The sequence below is a fragment of the Grampus griseus genome (genome assembly GCF_964374135.1).
Source record: "Grampus griseus genome assembly, chromosome: 4".
NCBI lineage: Eukaryota > Metazoa > Chordata > Mammalia > Artiodactyla > Delphinidae > Grampus > Grampus griseus.
The window spans coordinates 112,769,773-112,787,296 of record NC_138997.1 but is presented as its reverse complement, the minus strand read 5'-3'; the positions used below and the strand labels follow the sequence as shown (position 1 = coordinate 112,787,296).

Sequence of the window (17,524 nt, the reverse complement as noted above, 5' to 3'; positions counted from 1 at the left end):
TGTGGCCAGTGTGTGGCCAAGTCACTACTGGTCAGGGTTTGGAGCTTGAACATTGGATACAACTATGACACAGGAAGTAAGAGTCCTCCTTTCGTGACTTGGGAGCAGCAGCTTCATCATCTCTCCTGAACTGTTGTCTTGATTGTTGTAAATAACTACTTGGGTTGGCCAAAAAGTTCGTTTGGGTTGTACTGTAAGATGCTATGGAAAAACCCTAATGAACTTTTTGGCCGGCGCAATACTATATGCCAATGGTCAAGAACTGTCTTAAATGCTTTTTGTGTTACTTTCTAGTCCTTCTAATAATCCTGTGGCATCAACAGTATTATTGTATTTTACAGATGAGGGAAGTTAAATTGTCAGGAGGTTAGGCAATTGGTCCAGGGCCATGTAGTGGCTAAGCTACAGGGGACACCCAGGTCCCCCAGACTTCACAGTCTATGCCATTTCTCTCCTCCTCCAGGTGGACCAGCTCAGTCTTCCGGGACCTTTTTAGGAAGTCTGCTTTAGTTGAAGACTTTTCTCCCTGAACTGGGCTTCCATCCTCTGGGCCGTAATTAGTATTTTCTGGATAGAGCCTTCGTGATGCCCTTTAAGTGGGAAGATCAGTCCCCCACCTAAAGGGTTTCAGAAGTGTCCTCCTCTAACCCCGTCCTGGATCTCTTTTGGATGTGGTTGGCCTTATAGGGAAGAGTGGCCTTCCTTCATTGACCTCTGGGAGAGCTTTGCTGTGCTGTGACTTTGCATAGATTTAGTGTTGTGTGTTGACTGTCTCTCTTTTTTTTTTTTTTTTTGAAGTATAGTTGACTTACAGTGTTAATTTCTGCTGTACAGCAAAGTGATTCAGTTATACATATATATATATTATTTTTCATATTCTTTTCCATTATGGTTTATCACAGGATACTGAATATGGTTCCCTGTGCTATACAGTAGGACCTTGTTGTCTATCCATCCTATATATAATAGTTTGTATCTGCTCATCCCAAACTCCCAGTCCATCCCTTCCCCATCGCCCCCTCCCCCTTGGCAACCAAAAGTCTGTTGTCTACGTCTGTGAGTCTGTTTCCGTTTCATAGATATATGTTCATTTGTGTTGTATTTTTTCAAACTCACCCTTCTTTTTATTTATTTATTCATTTTTGTTTTATATTGGAGTATAGTTGATTTACAATGTTGTGTTAGTTTCAGGTGTACAGCAAAGTGATTCACTTATGCATATACATATATCTATTCTTTTTCAGATTCTTTTCCCATATAGGTTATTGCACAGTACTGAGTAGAGTTCCTTGTGCTATACAGTAGGTCCTTGTTGCTTATCTATTTTATATATGAGTAGTGTGTATATTGTTAATCCCAAACTCCTAATTTATGTGTGTTGTATTTTAGATTCCACATATATGAATGATATCATGTCTTTGAGTGAAGTTTCTGTTTCTGATCCTTAAGGAGTGAGTTTCCACTTTTAAAAAGAGATAAAAGAAACACACGTTCTCTCCCTCTTGCTCTCTCCCCTTTTCTCCATGTGGAGAGACGGGAAGAGAGTAGTTTTAAAGAAAACCGGTGTTATGTGAATTTACCTTTAAAGATTTTCCTCTGCGCAACTTTTAAAGGAAATTGTTTGCGTAACTTGATTTTAGGATCTCTTTGAATGAAGGGGAAGCCCAGCTTTGTTACTTAAAATGTTTATAACAGTCAAAATAAGCCTATTAATTACTAAGGCAAACAGAAGTCAGTCACGTGGTATCACTTTAGCTAAAGATATTACAGTATTCTTAAAATAAGAGTACAGGAGTACAGTCTAAATAAGATGCATGCCCTATATCTTAGCATTTCATTGTCAGAATGATATCCTGATGCTCACTGCAATCATATTAAATATATATCTCAATGATTTAATATCAAGTTGTCCTACTCTATGGCATTGTAGATTTTATAACTTCAGTTTGTTTTTATAACTTTCATTTTTTATAACTGGTTTTCATAAATCAGTGCACATATTTTCTTAGGTGTATTATTTATATTATTAGAGCTTTTAAATGTGGTGCTTAAAACCCAAGTACTATATATGATTTTAATGAAAATTTTATATGTGTTTACTACACATGAATTTTTTGTGTTAAGCTGACATGAATACATTCAAACTCCTTAGGTCCTTTTGTCTACCATAAATGTAAGTTCTCTGAAGCACTGATGTATACCTAGGATATAGTACAGGTTATTTCACAAAGCAACATCAGTCCGACATGTCAGGGCACGGTCGCGTGTTCTAGGCACGTGCTAGGCATGTGCTGGGTGGCAGAGATGTGCTGAGACTCGGGCGGTGCTCGTGTGAGCCGATAGCCATGTGGCTGAGGGGTCCAGGGCCACAGCCCCTTATGACACCTGTGTGGAGTTACGTTATGGTGGTGAGCTCTGCCTGGGGCTGACGTTGGGGGGCGGTGGGGGGAGAGAAGGGTCCTGGACAAGATGACACCTGAGGTGAGTCTTAAAGGGCAAATGGGAGTTAGGAGACGGTGAGGAAGAAGGCTCCAGACACAGGAAACGACCTTATTGCACCTTCTGGAAACCACAGTCGTTGCATTTGAAAGGGAGATAGCAGATGCCCCTCCTCCTGGAGCACCTTAATCTTCTGAAAGAAGACTCCATTATTTTTGATATACCATTTCCCCAGGTCACTAATATCTGTTGTTTGCCTTAGTGTTTGTGAGGATAGTTTCAGTCAGCTTTCCAAAGATATAAAGCCTCAGTGGTCAGGTCATGTGACATGAAGAAAAACTATCTTGAGGTGCATAAAAGTAGAGACTTTTATATATTCACACAATATACTCAATATAATCTTATGGTTTTATTTTTTGTGAATGTGATTATTACAGCAGACATAAGATAGAGATACTGGATGTGATATGTGTCCTATGACACTTATTTGAAAAGACCATCCTAATCTAGGTTGGTCATTTACTATTCATAGAAATCAAATATATGCTGTGTCTATGCCCTATTACAATTATTTTTTGAGGGGAAAGTAATTATGAAGAAAAATAGAAAATTAAACTACTATCAGAGGGACCTAAAATTATAAATTTGTGATTAAGATGATTTTGAAATGTATTTTAAATTGCAAGCATATTCACGTTATTGTGTTTGTTTTAGGAAGCAGGTCCTTAACTGCCATAAATCAGTCTTTAAAATTACCTTCTAAGTTTTCTCAGGTTCTATCTTACCCTTCTACTACTGTCTTCAGTTACATCTTGTCTGTGCCGTGGGAGCTGAGGGGGCCTCAGTTAACATTGTGGATTTTTAATTAGATGGTGGAATTCACAGTGAGGAAGATTTGTCATCGACACTACCAGAAGTGGGTCCTAAGTGTGGTGCTTAGCAGTGAAAGGAGGGTCTCCTTATTAAGCGGGCGTTCCTTGAAGGTGGGCGGGGGGCGGAGGGGTCTGTGGCCACAGCCCTAGGACATCATCCTCCTCTGTGTGTGTGTGTGTGTGTGTGTGTGTATGACCACTGCTTACGTCAGTACAGTCCTGATGACATTAAATGCGAAGCTATAGAGACAGAGGTCACAGATAAGAATTTCTTTCTCTTGCCCTGTTTCTAGGCACAGATGGTAAAGAGAGAGAGAAAATGAGGCATCTTGATCTCTTGGTTGACCACCTGCTGGTCCTTTTGTATCACGTTCATCCGTGTGTTCACAGTACAGTCTATAACATGAACATGTGCCTGTCTTCTTCCAGGGTAAGAAAAAGAAGAGGAAGAGAGAGAAACTACAGGAATCTACATCAGGTAGGCACCATGTGACTTTCCAGCCAATTCTCGTGCTTCTGACAAGCACCTTTTAAAGAGTAGTCTGCGTCTTTCTACACGCTGCTTTCTTCTTCAGCTATAACATATGATTCTTGAACTCTGCTTTTCTTCCTGAGATGCTTTCAAAATGTTTGAAAGACCTTTCTTTTAAATGTGACTGTGTGAAGGTACACCTAAAAAGCTCTTGCAAACCCTGTCACCTGGATTCCTGGTTGCTAACTGTGGTTGTTTTTAAGGTTTTGTTTTTGCTTTTGTTGTCTGTGTTCTCTAACACTTCTGTTCTTCTATTTGCAAAACTCCTTACAATACAGTTTTTTATGATGACTCTCTGATATGCTACCTTATATCCCCTTGAGAATCCTTTCTATGGTTTGGGGTTATTTAGAAATATAAAACATGATGATAGGGTTTATCTTTCGTGTACGTTAATTCAAGGCATCCATCAGTGAGGTCCAGTTTATTTCCCCTTTTCTTTCATAAAAGATAAGGCCTCTACTTGTACGGCACAAATAAGACTGGCTGGCATAAGAACCATAAAAAATAAAGCAAACAGGTCCACATTATATTGTAGCTACTACGTATTGGGAATGTACAAAAACCTCTTCAGTAAAAATTTGTTAAAGACACAATTTTCTGCAGGTACAGGTCCAAGAATGACAGCTGCCTACATCTGAAACATGGTAAGAACGACTCTCTGGTCCTACTGCTGACATTAGTTATAAACAGAGGCACTTGCTTGTGAATCTTCTTGCTTGTACTGATGCCATTCAGCATTGCTCCTTTAAAGAGGAAAGGCCACCAAAATCAAATCAGTGCTTTAAAACATCTGATGGTTTTTATACCGGCTGTGGATTTGCAATATAGTATGTGTCTCTCTCTTCTCTTCTTCCCCTTTTTGCCCCTTTAATCTTTCTCTGTTCTCTTTCCCCTAACTCTTGTCAGCCATTCCTTACTGACCAGTGGCAAATCTGCCTGCTTCAGAAACAAACAAGTAACGAAACCCGGCAAAATGCCATCTTACTCTGCAAACCCAGGGCTGCGTTGGAGGAGCTCAGGCTGGCCCAGGACCTGGAAGGTTTTGTGGTATAGAGACTTTTTCTCAGTTGAGATGATATACAGAGGCTTAAAAAGTAATGTATTTGTTTCCAGTGAGAAAGAGAGGGATGCTTCGTTTTATCTGTTATTTAAAAATATGGCATGGGGACTTACTAACTGTATTCTATCAAGTTCTTTATTGGTAACCATTGCTAGATCTCACTCTCATCTTTATAGGTGATATTTATCTCATTTCTTTTTATTGCAGTTATTTGACTTTTGACCACTTGACCACCATCCCTGGCGGGAACCTGGCTTTGTAAATTGCCTCAGTCTTTGCTAGGCTTTGAGTTCACGGTGTGTCTACACTGTGAAAGTTCTTCTCAGAGGCGCTCCCTTTGATTCTGTTCTCTCTAGGAACCCACATCCCAGTCCCGTCAGCTCTATCGTTTGGGTCTGTCTCGAGTCTTTCCTCTCACACTCAGCAGTTTCACAGCCCCGGATCAGGTGCTCAGACTTTCCATCTGGATTATTGTAATAAGCCTTTGGATAATTTTCCTGCTTCCAGACTTCCTTTCTGCCAGTTCATCCTCTGTGTTGCTCCCAGAGGGATCTGCTGAAACACAAACGGATTGTGTCACTTCCCGACTTAAAAACGCTCAGTGCTCCCCACTGTCTGAGGGACGCAGTGCAGACCACGTCAGGGTGGATCTGCGTCTCCCCTGTCCTGGGGGGGTTCCACTCTCTGACCCGCCTCACCTCCAACCATGCGTCTTGGGCTCAGTCCAAACAAAATTATTTGCCGTCCCTGAGACAGGTGGAGGCCGCTGCACGGGCTGTCCCTGTGCTTGGAAAGCCCGTTTCCTCTGCCTGAGGGTGGTGTTTCTTAGGAGAAGAGCATTAGCCTGCGGGTCACTTCATTCTTGACTAGAACCAGATGACCGCTTAATCTTTCAGAACTTAATTTTGGTGCTCAAATTTCAGCGGACTTTCCCAGGGGAATCTGCAGAGATTTGGGTACCAAATAGGTATGAATTTCACATCAGCTGTTTGCCCCGGCAATCTGCGTGAGCTTTTTAATCTTCATTTTCCTCCGCTGTAAAATGGGAACAGTAACCGCCGCCCGCTGGGGTTCTTTGTTTATCGTATGTGGCCTCCCTCCCTCCCTAGACGCCACCCCAAAGACCTAATGCAGCTGCCTTCTCCTCTGTGAAACTTTCCTCATGTTTATTCACGTTCCCCAGGTTCTTCAAAATGTCATCATTGTTTTATGATATCAAAAGTCTTCTAAACTAGCGCTGAGTGGTAGGCTTTTCTCCAGCTGAAAAGAAGATCAGCCCTTCATACAGGTGACCAAACAAGGTATCAGGAAAATAATATCACAGATGATGTTCATATTTAATTCAACTTAACGGCTATTAATTGAGGACCTCTTCTGAGCTGGCCCCCCAGCTTGGTTATAGGAGCACAGGCTCTGCCCCCCAGGTGCTCATGGCATCATAGTTCAGAAGTAATTTTAGTAGCAAGCACAGGCTCTTGTACTTCTTCTTTGCATTTTTTTAGAAGAATATTGTCCTTTTAATGACTAAACAAACACTTAGGTATGGACAGCAGCCCTTTTTATGCTCTGCCTCGAAACAGAAAACCCTGATAAGCATACCGTGCTAAGGACCAACATTCGCTGATTTTACTGTGTCCTCTGTTTGCACCAAAATCTTTAATGCTATTTCTATTAAAAATCATGCAAAAATGTATTTCTCTGCTTCATACTTTGATATTTAGTTTTGCATCCTTAATGATTAACCTTATGTAGTATTTTAAACTAGACGATTAGGCTGAATGCATTTTTGTCCTAGAATGTATCCCAAATATCTCTTTTTAAAATAATGTTACAGTGATCATGGTGTTTTCTTGTCACTTAACTTGTTTTTCTAAAGGTCAAGGGGTGTCCCCTCTGCCCTGTCCCAGAAAAACACAACAAAGTCTCCCCCCCTCCCCCCAAGAAAAATATTTTCACCAGCAACCAGTGAGGCTCCCGTCGGCTGGGCTGCACTTAATCAGGGTCTCCAGTGTTCCTCTCCCCTCTCGTTGCTGGATCAGTCATGCAGCCTTTGAAGTTCTGTCCTCCCCACTATCCTGTTGTAGAGAGCGGCACTGGCAGTCATCTGATAAGAATTACTAAGCAGAGAGAAGGTCAGATTTGCATTCATAAAGATTTCCGCAAATTAGGAATGATACTATCCCTACCGTTTCCCCATCCCCTTCTTTGTTTTAGGAATTCAGAAACTTCTATCTGTGTAGTCGTTGACTTGTTTAGTCATTATTCCGCATTTATTGAGCACTTTATAAATGCCAGTTAGCTCCATAATACCGGAAATACAGTATCGAACAAGGCTCAGAAGGTCCCCGCTCTGTACTGCTTACATCTCGGGGAGAGCAGCTGATTTAAAGCAAACAGGAAAGTGTAAGTGCTATAATAAAAAGAAGACAGGGAGTGACTTAAGGGTCGGCTTTGGCTTGAAGATCGATCATGAAAGGCCCTTCTGAGAAGTGACACTCAGTAATAACCAGCTGTTTTCCCTGGAGGGTATTGTGTGTATTGTTCTAAATGAAAGACCAGGCCAACAGAGCACCCTGTTGTAGAAAGAGCTTAGACTAGACTAGGAGTGAGGCCACACTGGGCTCTCACATTAGCCCTCCCTGTGCTGTATGGCCCGGGGCAGTAGGTTTAAGCTGGAGACTGGTTCCTCCGCACAAGTGAAAGGGGTGCTTTGCTGGCCTCTACGCTCCCGGCCGCATCAGGTCCCAACGTCCTGGTCTGCTTTGTGCTTCCGCGGGCTGCACTGCCTCCCAGTGTTAGTCAAGGGACTCGGGTCTCTTTTTTGTTTACTAATTTGTCGTCCTCATTCTAGGTCTGAGTGGCTCTGTATAACTATAAGGCACCTGTATGATCTTGAAAACGCCTTGTCCACGATGTGCTTGCTCTTCAATTCCTGTATAGATCACTTCCTGCCTCCCCTCCCCCTCCACAGGATGAGTGCCCAGAAGCACTGCCTCTAGTCTGGGGCTTTGCTTCTCCACGGATGCCGTCACGTGGCTCCTTGTTTGCCAGACTTCAGTCCCGCCAGTGCTGGCTCCACCTTATAAAAAAGCCGAAGACAGATGAAATGTTTGATTAGACTTGCTCCTGCACATAGTGTCTGTGAAAGCTCGCAGGACTTGCTTTCAGTTCTGAAGGGAAGTTCTAAAGTCACGGCCCTCCCTGCAGGAAGGTAAAGCTAACGGAGCGCAGTGCCCAGACAGGGAGGATGCCGTTGACTCCAACGTGAAGAGACTTTTGAGAGGGTTTCTTTCTGCACAGCGAAACTTAACATTAGCCTGCTGCCCTTAAAGGAAATTCCTATTAGATCACTGAGCTTAGACAATCCATGGTGTAGCTCAAATGCTAGGGAACTCTCAGTACCCTGAACTAGAGTGGGGCAGCGGACTATAAGGAAAAGACCCCACCCATCATCAGGAAAAGACTCCTCTGTGAACACAAAAGCCCTCTGAAAACTTGTTTCTGTTCCTTGAAAGACATGAGTTTCACTTAATACTTTCTCATTTCCCAATGGTGGGAAATGCCATTGCAGTTGCTTCATACACCCAGCTGTGTCCCCATCTCCCTGTGAGTTTCTACTTTTGTGTATTCTATAAGAATATTCACTCTGGTGAAATCAAGTTGAAACAAAAAAATTAGCATTAACCCAGTCTCAACACCTTGCAGCAGACTTTAGGATTATTGGAAACGGGATCCTTAAAAGACATTCCTCCAACTTGGAGGTGATCCCCAAGCTGTGGGATCATTCAGGAAATCCAGATTCATCCTTAGCTTTTTTAACTAACTTGCCGCTTGTGGGAGCTGGGAGCCCAGGGCCTCAGGCAGTGAGACTTACACACGTTCTCCTGTGCAGGCCAATATCATAAAATGCCAATTGTTCGTTTATTCATTCTGCCAACATCCAGTGAGGCCTGCTCCGGCAAGCAAGAACTGCTCTAGGCAGTGGGGTTACTTGCCAAACGGACCCTGTCCGTTACCAGAGGCACTCCCAGTTTAAGAGGATGCAGACGTACAAATGGATAATTATAAAATAATACGTTTTATGCTACCAAGGAAGTGCATACAGTGCAGTGTGTAAAAACAAAGGTGACGGAAATCAGAGCGAGCTCAAGGAAGGCCTCCTGCAGTAGGTAACACTTGCGTGCCCAGTCATGGGGGAATTCTTGAGTTTGATAGAACAATGATCGAGTTGCTTTCTTTGAGTTTCCAGTATTTTGGTGCACGTTTCATTTGGAATATGTAACGTCAAGAGTTTGTCAGAAGTCAGAGATTATCATCAAATACTGAACTTCCCTTTCTTCCTGACTTAATCAAGATTCATAAAGAATTAAAGAAGCAGAGAATTAGAATTTTTGAAAAGCTGGAGAGAATTATCATTCTGAGTTTACTAACTTAAAAACTTAACTTTACAGGTTGGTTTACTAATATTTACTTTAGCAAAACATAAAAAGTCCACTATCTTAAAGTTATATAGATGGAAAAGATATTCTTATGATATTTCAGTGTATTTCATTTGATTATATAACGTCAAAGGTCTAGTTTAAAAGTAGAAACAAGTTATCTTTTTTTAAAAAGCAAAAAATCTCTGGTTAAACGCACCCAGAGATACATACGGGCACTCACATACAGACATACTTCTTCTGTACACTATGATTTTAGCCTTGGCATAATCTTCAGCTTGTATACTTGCTGAACTGAGAAATTAGTGTATATATTTTTTACTAAATAAAAACATTCGCCTTTATTTCCCTGGCACCAAGAGGTGTGTGGGAGAAGTAATTTCTAGTACAGTATAGAATGCAATAGTTAATTGTGCAGTGCTTGGATTTACATCTTTAAAAAAATTGTCTCTAGGGCTTCCCTGGTGGCACAGTGGTTGAGAGTCCACCTGCCGATGCAGGGGACACGGGTTCGTGCCCCGGTCCGGGAAGATCCCACATGCCGCGGAGCGGCTGGGCCCGTGAGCCATGGCCGCTGAGCCTGCGCGTCCGGAGCCTGTGCTCCGCAGCGGGAGAGGCCACAACAGTGAGAGGCCCCCGTACCGCAACAAAAAAAAAAAAAAAAAAAAAAATTGTCTCTAGCTTTCCATTATAGACTGGAGTCATGTGCAGGACTAGCGAGAGGACTGTGACCCTGAAGGTCTTCTAGGAGCGTTGTCTGAAGCTCGGGACTTAGCCCTGTCCTCTTAAGGGTCGGGGAGAGGTCTAAATATTTTCAGCGGTCTCCTTGAGAAAAACATTTATTTCGTATAGTTTTTGAAGCTCACCCTGGGGAACTTGATGCTTTTGCCTAATCTTTGCTCTGAACTCTGTTCCCTAAGTACGTATGTCGTCACCCCCATTAAGTAAGTATCAGTGAGCCTCTGGGTACTTGTTCCTAGGTTGGCATGTCTACTTAGAAAGCAAAGCCAAGTGCTTACAAAGTAGTAAAGTTGGAAGCAGCTAGAGAAACGGTAAGGCTTGTCCAAAGTCTCAGAGTAAAAATTAAGGCTTTGATAATGAGAAAGTGAAAAAACTATGCCCTGTTTTCCATCCTTCATCTTTTTGTCACGCGATGAGGCACTAAGCGTGTCAGGCACTTAGCCTAGAATTGCCACTAACCACACAGGATACGGCAGAGTTAGGAGCTCTTGGGAAGGGAGCCTCACATCCGGAGGTGGGAGACCAGCACGGCCGCCTGCACCCTGCTCAGTGCTGTCCCCAAGCTCCTCCTGAGCGCCCTCTGAGTGGTGGCCCAGCCAGTGCAGGACCTCGCCCGCCAGTTGGCCAAGCGTCTGGATCCTGATGGAAACGACCGCAGGCGCGTCATTTGTCTTGTCAGGATCGCAGGTGTGCTGTGCCTAGGACACGGAGGTCTGTCCCTGCCTGGGGTGGTAGCCTACCCGCGTTCCCCTCCTCTAACGTCTGGCTGCAAACCCCTGCGAGACGTGTCGTGAGCTAGCGGAACACTTGCAGAGAATTCACACAGCAATGACACTGGACTGCAGTGTTCTTACTAGGGACTCCCTAGTAAGACCGTTCAGCAGGAAAATGCAGACACTGATAGCAAGGGCAGCCTTGGGCACGCGGTCTGAAACGGAGGTGGCTGCCTCACGGCACCATGTGGCTAGACCAAGCTGTGCGTGGACCGCAGGTCTTCACGTTCTAATCATTCTCCAGAGTGCCTTACGCGCGCTCGTGTGACGCGAGCCTTTTCATCACGAGGAGCAGAAACAGCCCCCGCGAGGCTGAGCGCCTCTATTTAAGGGTGCAGGAGCATCGTGCAGAGGCCGAGGAGAGCACTAGAAGGTGGGCTTGGAAAACTGTCCAGACGCTTCTGCTGTCTCTTATATCTGCCCCTCCCCCAAATCACATCCTCCCCTTCTGCAGATTGGCCTCCTCAGTTCTTTGATCCACGTGTCCAGAACCCCTCGAGCTCACATATTCTTACAGTACCAGTCTCCAAAAGAGAAAACTCTTTGAAATTCCAGAGAAGGGGGGCTTCCCTGGCAGTCCCGTGGTTAGGACTCTGCGCTTCCACTGCAGGGGACACAGGCTTTTGATCCCTGGTCGGGGAACTAAGATCCCACGTGCCGCGTGGCCAAAAAATAAACCAATACAAAGTCAAATTCCAGAGAAGGGACTCTGGCTAGCCCAGCTTGGGTCAAACTCCTACCCCCATCTGCAGTCAACTGTGGCCACAGCAGATGGCCACACAGTACAAGACAGCTGTCGGGGGCTCACCGCTCCCACCGGGGCTGTGTTGGCATTGGGATCATCAAGAGGGAGGCAGGCTGCAACCCAGCAGACGTCCACCACAGCTCACGAATAAGCTGGTGGCTGGGCCTGTTAGATCAGCAGACAGGGTGATTTTATCTAGGCAACTGTGCATTCGTGAAGGAACTGGTAGAGGATCGTACGTATGGTGAAAGCTTTTAAAATCTCTGTTGTGCTACAGTGCTCTTCCCATCAAGTCTTTCCCCCTCTTTCTTTAATGGTCAGAAGAGCTAGAATTGTGTTTAAGTTGCCTTGGGAAACAAACAGGAAACTGGACCCTGGGCTAGCAAGAGTGATCACGTGCCATGAAAAAATAATAGTAGACGGAGAGAAGAATGAAGCTCATTATTCCAACCCTCTCGAGACACGCAATATTTAGTATTGTTCGTGAAAGCCCTATGAAAGGAAGATCCATGCTATTATTCTAAGACTTCATAGAATAAAAAAATTATTTTGGACAAATGGAGTTTGATAGAATGTTTTCTCACTGAGCCATCCAGATACTTGAGGGAAATCATCCTTCTGGATAACGGAGTTTCCCAGAGAACTCTAGGTTTACCTCTTTAAGTATCAAAACATGTAATTTTTAATTTTCACTTTTGTGAGTGCATCTCTTTCTTCACCAGAGTATGTGACAATTAAATATTTCTTAATACTCATGCCATTATTCTACAGTGTAATGTACCATATGGTAAATGGTAACAAGGAATTGATGCCATTTGACCCTTCTAGATGACCCCAAATAATGTTTTTTTTTTTTAATATCTGCTCTATTTATTGTGTCTTCTTGTTCTGTCTAGGACTGTGTACCCCTCCCCTAAAGTAATTTTCCTTCTGATCCATTTTGTAGATTTGGGAACCAGAAAACAAAGCTTATTTGAATAATATATACATTAAAAGTAAATGGGGCCTGAGTTGGCGCATGGAGGGTGCTCTTATTAGGAAGGATAAATATGCTTTTTTTTTTTTTTTTTTTTTGCTTGAATTTCTTGATAACTACGGTGAGGCCCTGAGGCCTTTTCACTTCCTTTTCCTCAGCTGTGTCCTTTGGGTCTGAAGCTGCCAGTCAGCAGATCCAGAGGAGTGGGGTGATCCTGCCTAGAACTGTCTGTGAGCCTTAGCAAAGTCACTCTATTCTATTTGACAGAACGAGGAGAAAAAAAAATGAAAGCACCTCAAACCAGTAGTGCCCGCTTTTCTGCTTAAGTCCTAAGTCAAATCTAACCCGAAGTTTTCTAAATTTTTAGATACAGTCTCTGTAAATATAATGACAAATTTTTTGCTGCCCTCTTGGGATTCCTTTTCCCAGCTATCGGTGTGTTTCTGCAGACATCCTATTTGATAAGATATTTTGTAATATTTCATGAGAGATTTTCCAGAATTCTCTATTGGTCGTAATTTTCCACCGGAAGTTCTGTAAGTAGTATAAATCTTGCTTTTACCCCCGAACATGCTGTGTGAGATCGGAACAACAGAAATGGAACTAACGTTTCTGGACCACGTATCCTGTCCTGGGTGCTCTAACAGAAGCCTCTCCATTCCCGTCCTCGAGGCAGCCCCGTGTGGGGAGGGATCTCTGCCCTGTTTGAGGGATGAGAAGACGTCAGTAACTTGTCCAGGGCCACGTACGTGGCTGGTGTGCAGCAGGGACAGGTTCACACCTGGCTCTGTCTCTCTCTAACTCAAGTCTCCACCCACTGCAGTAACCAACATTCATTGTGCCCTTTCAGATGCCAGGTACTTACCAAGCCTGTCATGTGTATTATCTCCTTTCATCCCCTCAACACACGTTATGAGGTAGCGCGACTTAACTATTTCCATTTCACAGACGAGGAAACCGGCGTGGCATGTTCAAGTAACTTGCTCAGGATAGCTCTGTCTTCAGAGCTCATGCTCAGAACCCACAACACATTGTCACCTCCCTAGGCCCCATATACTTAGACACGTAGACTCGTACTACATGACGGCGGAAAGGAAAAACACACAGAAGTGTGTGCTCACTCTGTTGCCTCATTTTTAGAAGGTGAAGTTAGCATTTTTAGTGTAGGAGAACTTGTAGAGAGAAAGGTGAACTGGATAAAGAATTTGGAGGTGGGTAGATGGGTCTCCGTAGTTACTGTCCTCCTGAAGCACTTTAATATACAGAATTAAAATGGGTTTTGAGGGTCTCTTATTAAAAACTTTCCTCGAGAATGTTTCGGTAGTATTCCCAGCGGAGGTGAAGGTCTCGTGGGTGAGACCTACACTGGGAGGCCCAGCCAACCGATGGTGGTGTACGTCCTCACAGGGAGACACCAAGGGCTGATCAGGAAGAGAAACCATCAGCTGCAGACGGAAACCAGAATTTCCCCCTCGAGCAATTTATCAATAGTTCCAGGCCTGCCTCAGCGTCATCTTGGCATTGCCGAAGAAGTCTGCTTTCACTGGTCACAGTTACGCTTTGAATAACCGCACGGAAAGGAACCGCATAGATTCAGTGACCCTGCCTCGGTCTGTATAACCTGGATCCAAGCCCGGGGCCAGTGACCCCTTGTCTCGCTGACCCCTCCCTCCCTCCTCCACGTTCTGGGAATCATCTGGTGTCAGAGCTGTGGCTGGCGACTGGGGGACTGACTGGCTTGATGCTGGGACTTCAGGACTAGCTCAGCTGCAGAAAGAGTCGGCACTAACCTTCCTAACCACGCGTTATCATCTCTTCTTTTTCTCAAATACTGGGTAGTGCGTACTTTCAAAGACCTGAAGGTGGCCTTTGTAGGTTATACTTTCAATCTTAGAGATTTAATTTTCAAAGTTACTTTCTTAGGCCCTTCGTTCTCTCATCCTGCTTTCAAACAGAGCATAGCCTCTTGGGGTGGGCAGTGGTCCAGATGGAGACCACCTCCACCTCCGCAGTGATGCTCACTAGTGATGGGCACGGCAGGCAGGTAGGCAAGGAGCAGCAAATGAGTGAAAATTTAGGCCCGACGTGTGCTGGAGAGAACGTAGGTTTAAGGCTCAAAAGCTAATCCTGCCACCTGTAGGTTGGGTGCCCTTAGGCAAGGCCTTTCGCCCCTCCCGCAGCGGGATCCTTGTGTGTAAACGCGCTGAAGTCAGCGGAGCTGTCGTGATCGCATGAAGTTGTGTCCCAGCGCCTGGCACAGCAGCGCTCGGCGCATGTTGTTCTTCTTCCTTCCTCCTCACCAGCTCCTGTGACCCATGGGGAACCAGGAGGCCTGGGGAATCTCTAGGGGCCCCTCACACCAGCCGCTGACAACCAGATGCCTCAGTTCCCTCTAGGACAGCAGGGCCAGACCAGCTCTGTCGCACTCGCTGCCTGCTCTGGAAGTCTGCTCTCTGCGTCCACAGGCGGCTTTGTGCAGCGCGAGAGTTCACGCCCTGAAATGGCAGGCTTGCGTCCGATTGCCCCGAGGTGGGGCAGAAGAACTTAGGCAGTAGGCGTGAGGCGGAGTGTGCTGCTGTGAGGAGGAGTGTGCTGCTGTGAGGAGGGCAATCTTTGCAAAGCCCCCGCCTCTCTTCATCTCTCACAGACTGATCTCTGATACTCTCCCCTCAAATTTCACATCATAACTAAAAACACTTGAAAGTTTCCCACTCCTTGCTAGTAACATGTGGGAGGGGGAGGGAGAGGGAGGAGCTCTTACTCCAACCAGCTTCCTTTCGGGTTACTCACCATTTCTGGACGGGGAAGTGAGCTTACAGGCACGGCTCCAGCTGAGCCGGTGGGTCCTGGTCACGCGTCGCCCCTCCTCCCGCCCCCACCTCAGCCTCTAATGGGCTTGTTTCCGCAGCCCCTCCTGCTGTGGGGACAGCCTGGGAAGGGGGCTGGGCCGCAGGACCTCAAGGATATGGGCTGACCCCACGCTTGGCTCCCAGTGGAGGCTTACGTTTGCACGTAAGAAGAAGGAATTTCCCCTCTCCCTCTCATCACATCTTTTGAGCCAAGGCCTAGAAGGCCCTAATGCCTCGGTCAGTGCTGGTCGTCTTCCAGACGCAGGTCCCTCTTGAAATCTTGGGATGGGCTTGGGCTCTTCATAAGCGACTCCGCCTGTTTGGGTTCCTGCTTCCATTTGGTTAGTGGGATGTTTTGTCCAGATTGGAGTCTGGTCCAGAAGAGGAGCTTCAGAGGGACGGTGGGGGGAGGGTGTTTTCCTGTGCTTCCTTCACACCCACTCAGCAAATGGCCCATGCGTGGTGAGTGCTGGTGGAGGGAGCCCAAGCCTGACGGGTAAGACGGGCTCCGAGCTCCCTTTGAAGCGGGCGCGGTAATTGCGGCTTTGATTACACCGACTCCACCGCCGGGCTGGGCTGCGCGGGGCTCGCCTGGCCAGCCCAGCTTCAGCTGCATCCCCCCGTGAAGACTTAGATGTGGGAAGTCGCCAGTCTCCCGAGCCTCATGCCTGTGGTTTCTTGAAAAGAATCTTGATTTGACCTGTTTTATGTCTGTAAAGCAACACTGCAAGGCCTTTTACCCCCATTTCTCCCATCTGGGGGTAAGACTGGTCTGCCCTGGTGACCCGATATTTTAAAGGAGCAACCAGGTTCAAATAAGGCGGCTTATTTGATAGGCAGTTTCCTTGCACACCTATTTAAATACTAGCTACACTATAAGGAGAGCATCCCAGGTGGGGACGAGTCGCTTTTTGGTTGGCAGTTGTACAAGCACCTCTGAAACCAGCTTTTCAGGAGGATTTATAAGAGGATACTAAGATAATGAAACAACAGTGGGGAAACGTGAGACTGTAAAAAGCACTGGCTTTATTAGGAGATGTTGAAATTCTTCCCAGGGAAGCGCGTATCATCCTTGGGATAAATGGCCACTCTGGCCAGCCAGGATCGGGTTAGTAATTACGTTGTTATGCTCTCAAGAAGCGGGAGGAGGAGGCACTCTGGGTGCCGTGAGGAGAGAGGGCGACTCGACGAGTGGTCAGTGCAGGAGAGTGGAGGCCGCCGCAGGGCCACGCAGGCCGCCGACCGTCTGACTTCGGAGTCAGCCTGAGGCTGGGATGGGCACGGGTCCCAGCAGAGGGACAGTTTGTCTCCGTGAGCAGACAGGCGCTCCTGGTGGCTGAGGCCAGTCTGTCCTGAACCACAGCACTGGTCTCCAGTCTGTCCTGAACCACAGCACTGGTCTCCAGCAGCCCGGGGCCGCTCGCCATTCCTCACCAGCAAGAGCAACCGGGACCGGGCCTTTGAGAGTCAGTGAGCCCGAGCACGGTGTGGATAGGAGTCTGCGGGCGCTGCCTTCACCCCCGCCCGGGCTCTGCTTCTGTCTCCTTGGAAAGCCAGGGCCCTTCGCAGCTCTTCCATCTTCCTGTGTGAAGCATCTCTACTCTGCGTCAAGTTTAAAAACCACAAAGCTGTAGTGTGGTTTTCCTGTTAAATGGGGGAAGCAGGAGAATAGGAATTGAAACTGTCATTGAAGACCTCATTCTGTTGAAGGCAACATTCTGTGGCTGATTTCCTCCCAGTTTGCTTTTGCTTGTTTTGTTTGTTCACTAGCCACCCGGGTAAACAGTTTCTTCTCAGCTCTGGTAAGTCATTTTGAGGGACAGCAGCGGTGGTGGTTGCCGTGATTCTGACGATGCTAACACGTGGCTGGTAAGAGCCCTAATGGCAGGGCTCACTCTGCGCCCCGCACTCTCTGAGCCCCTTAGAGGCATTGGCAGAGCCCGTCCTCACGGCTCGCGGGCTACAGATCCATCTTCTCTGAACAGCGCGGTGTAGACTGTAACTGGCTACCCAGAGTTGAATTGAGTTTTCATTATTAAACTATCTCAAAGCTTCCTTTTATTTCTCCTCTAAGATGTCTTTCCACTCAAATAAG

At 45.9% G+C, this 17,524-nt stretch overlaps 1 protein-coding gene across 3 annotated transcripts in view; it reads left to right on the top strand.

Annotated features, from left to right (window-relative positions):
* Positions 1–17,524, top strand: part of LEF1 (lymphoid enhancer binding factor 1) — a gene marked incomplete at both ends in the record, with an annotated part of 116,400 nt that overhangs the window by 97,623 nt on the left and 1,253 nt on the right. For 2 of the 3 annotated variants that reach the window (XM_082653722.1, XM_082653720.1), the window contains one exon: positions 3,741–3,789. In XM_082653722.1, the coding sequence (XP_082509848.1) occupies positions 3,741–3,789 (49 nt within the window). Of the gene's footprint in view, positions 1–3,740; positions 3,790–4,449; positions 4,491–17,524 lie in introns of all 3 variants that reach the window. The other variant, XM_082653721.1, reaches the window with a different exon arrangement.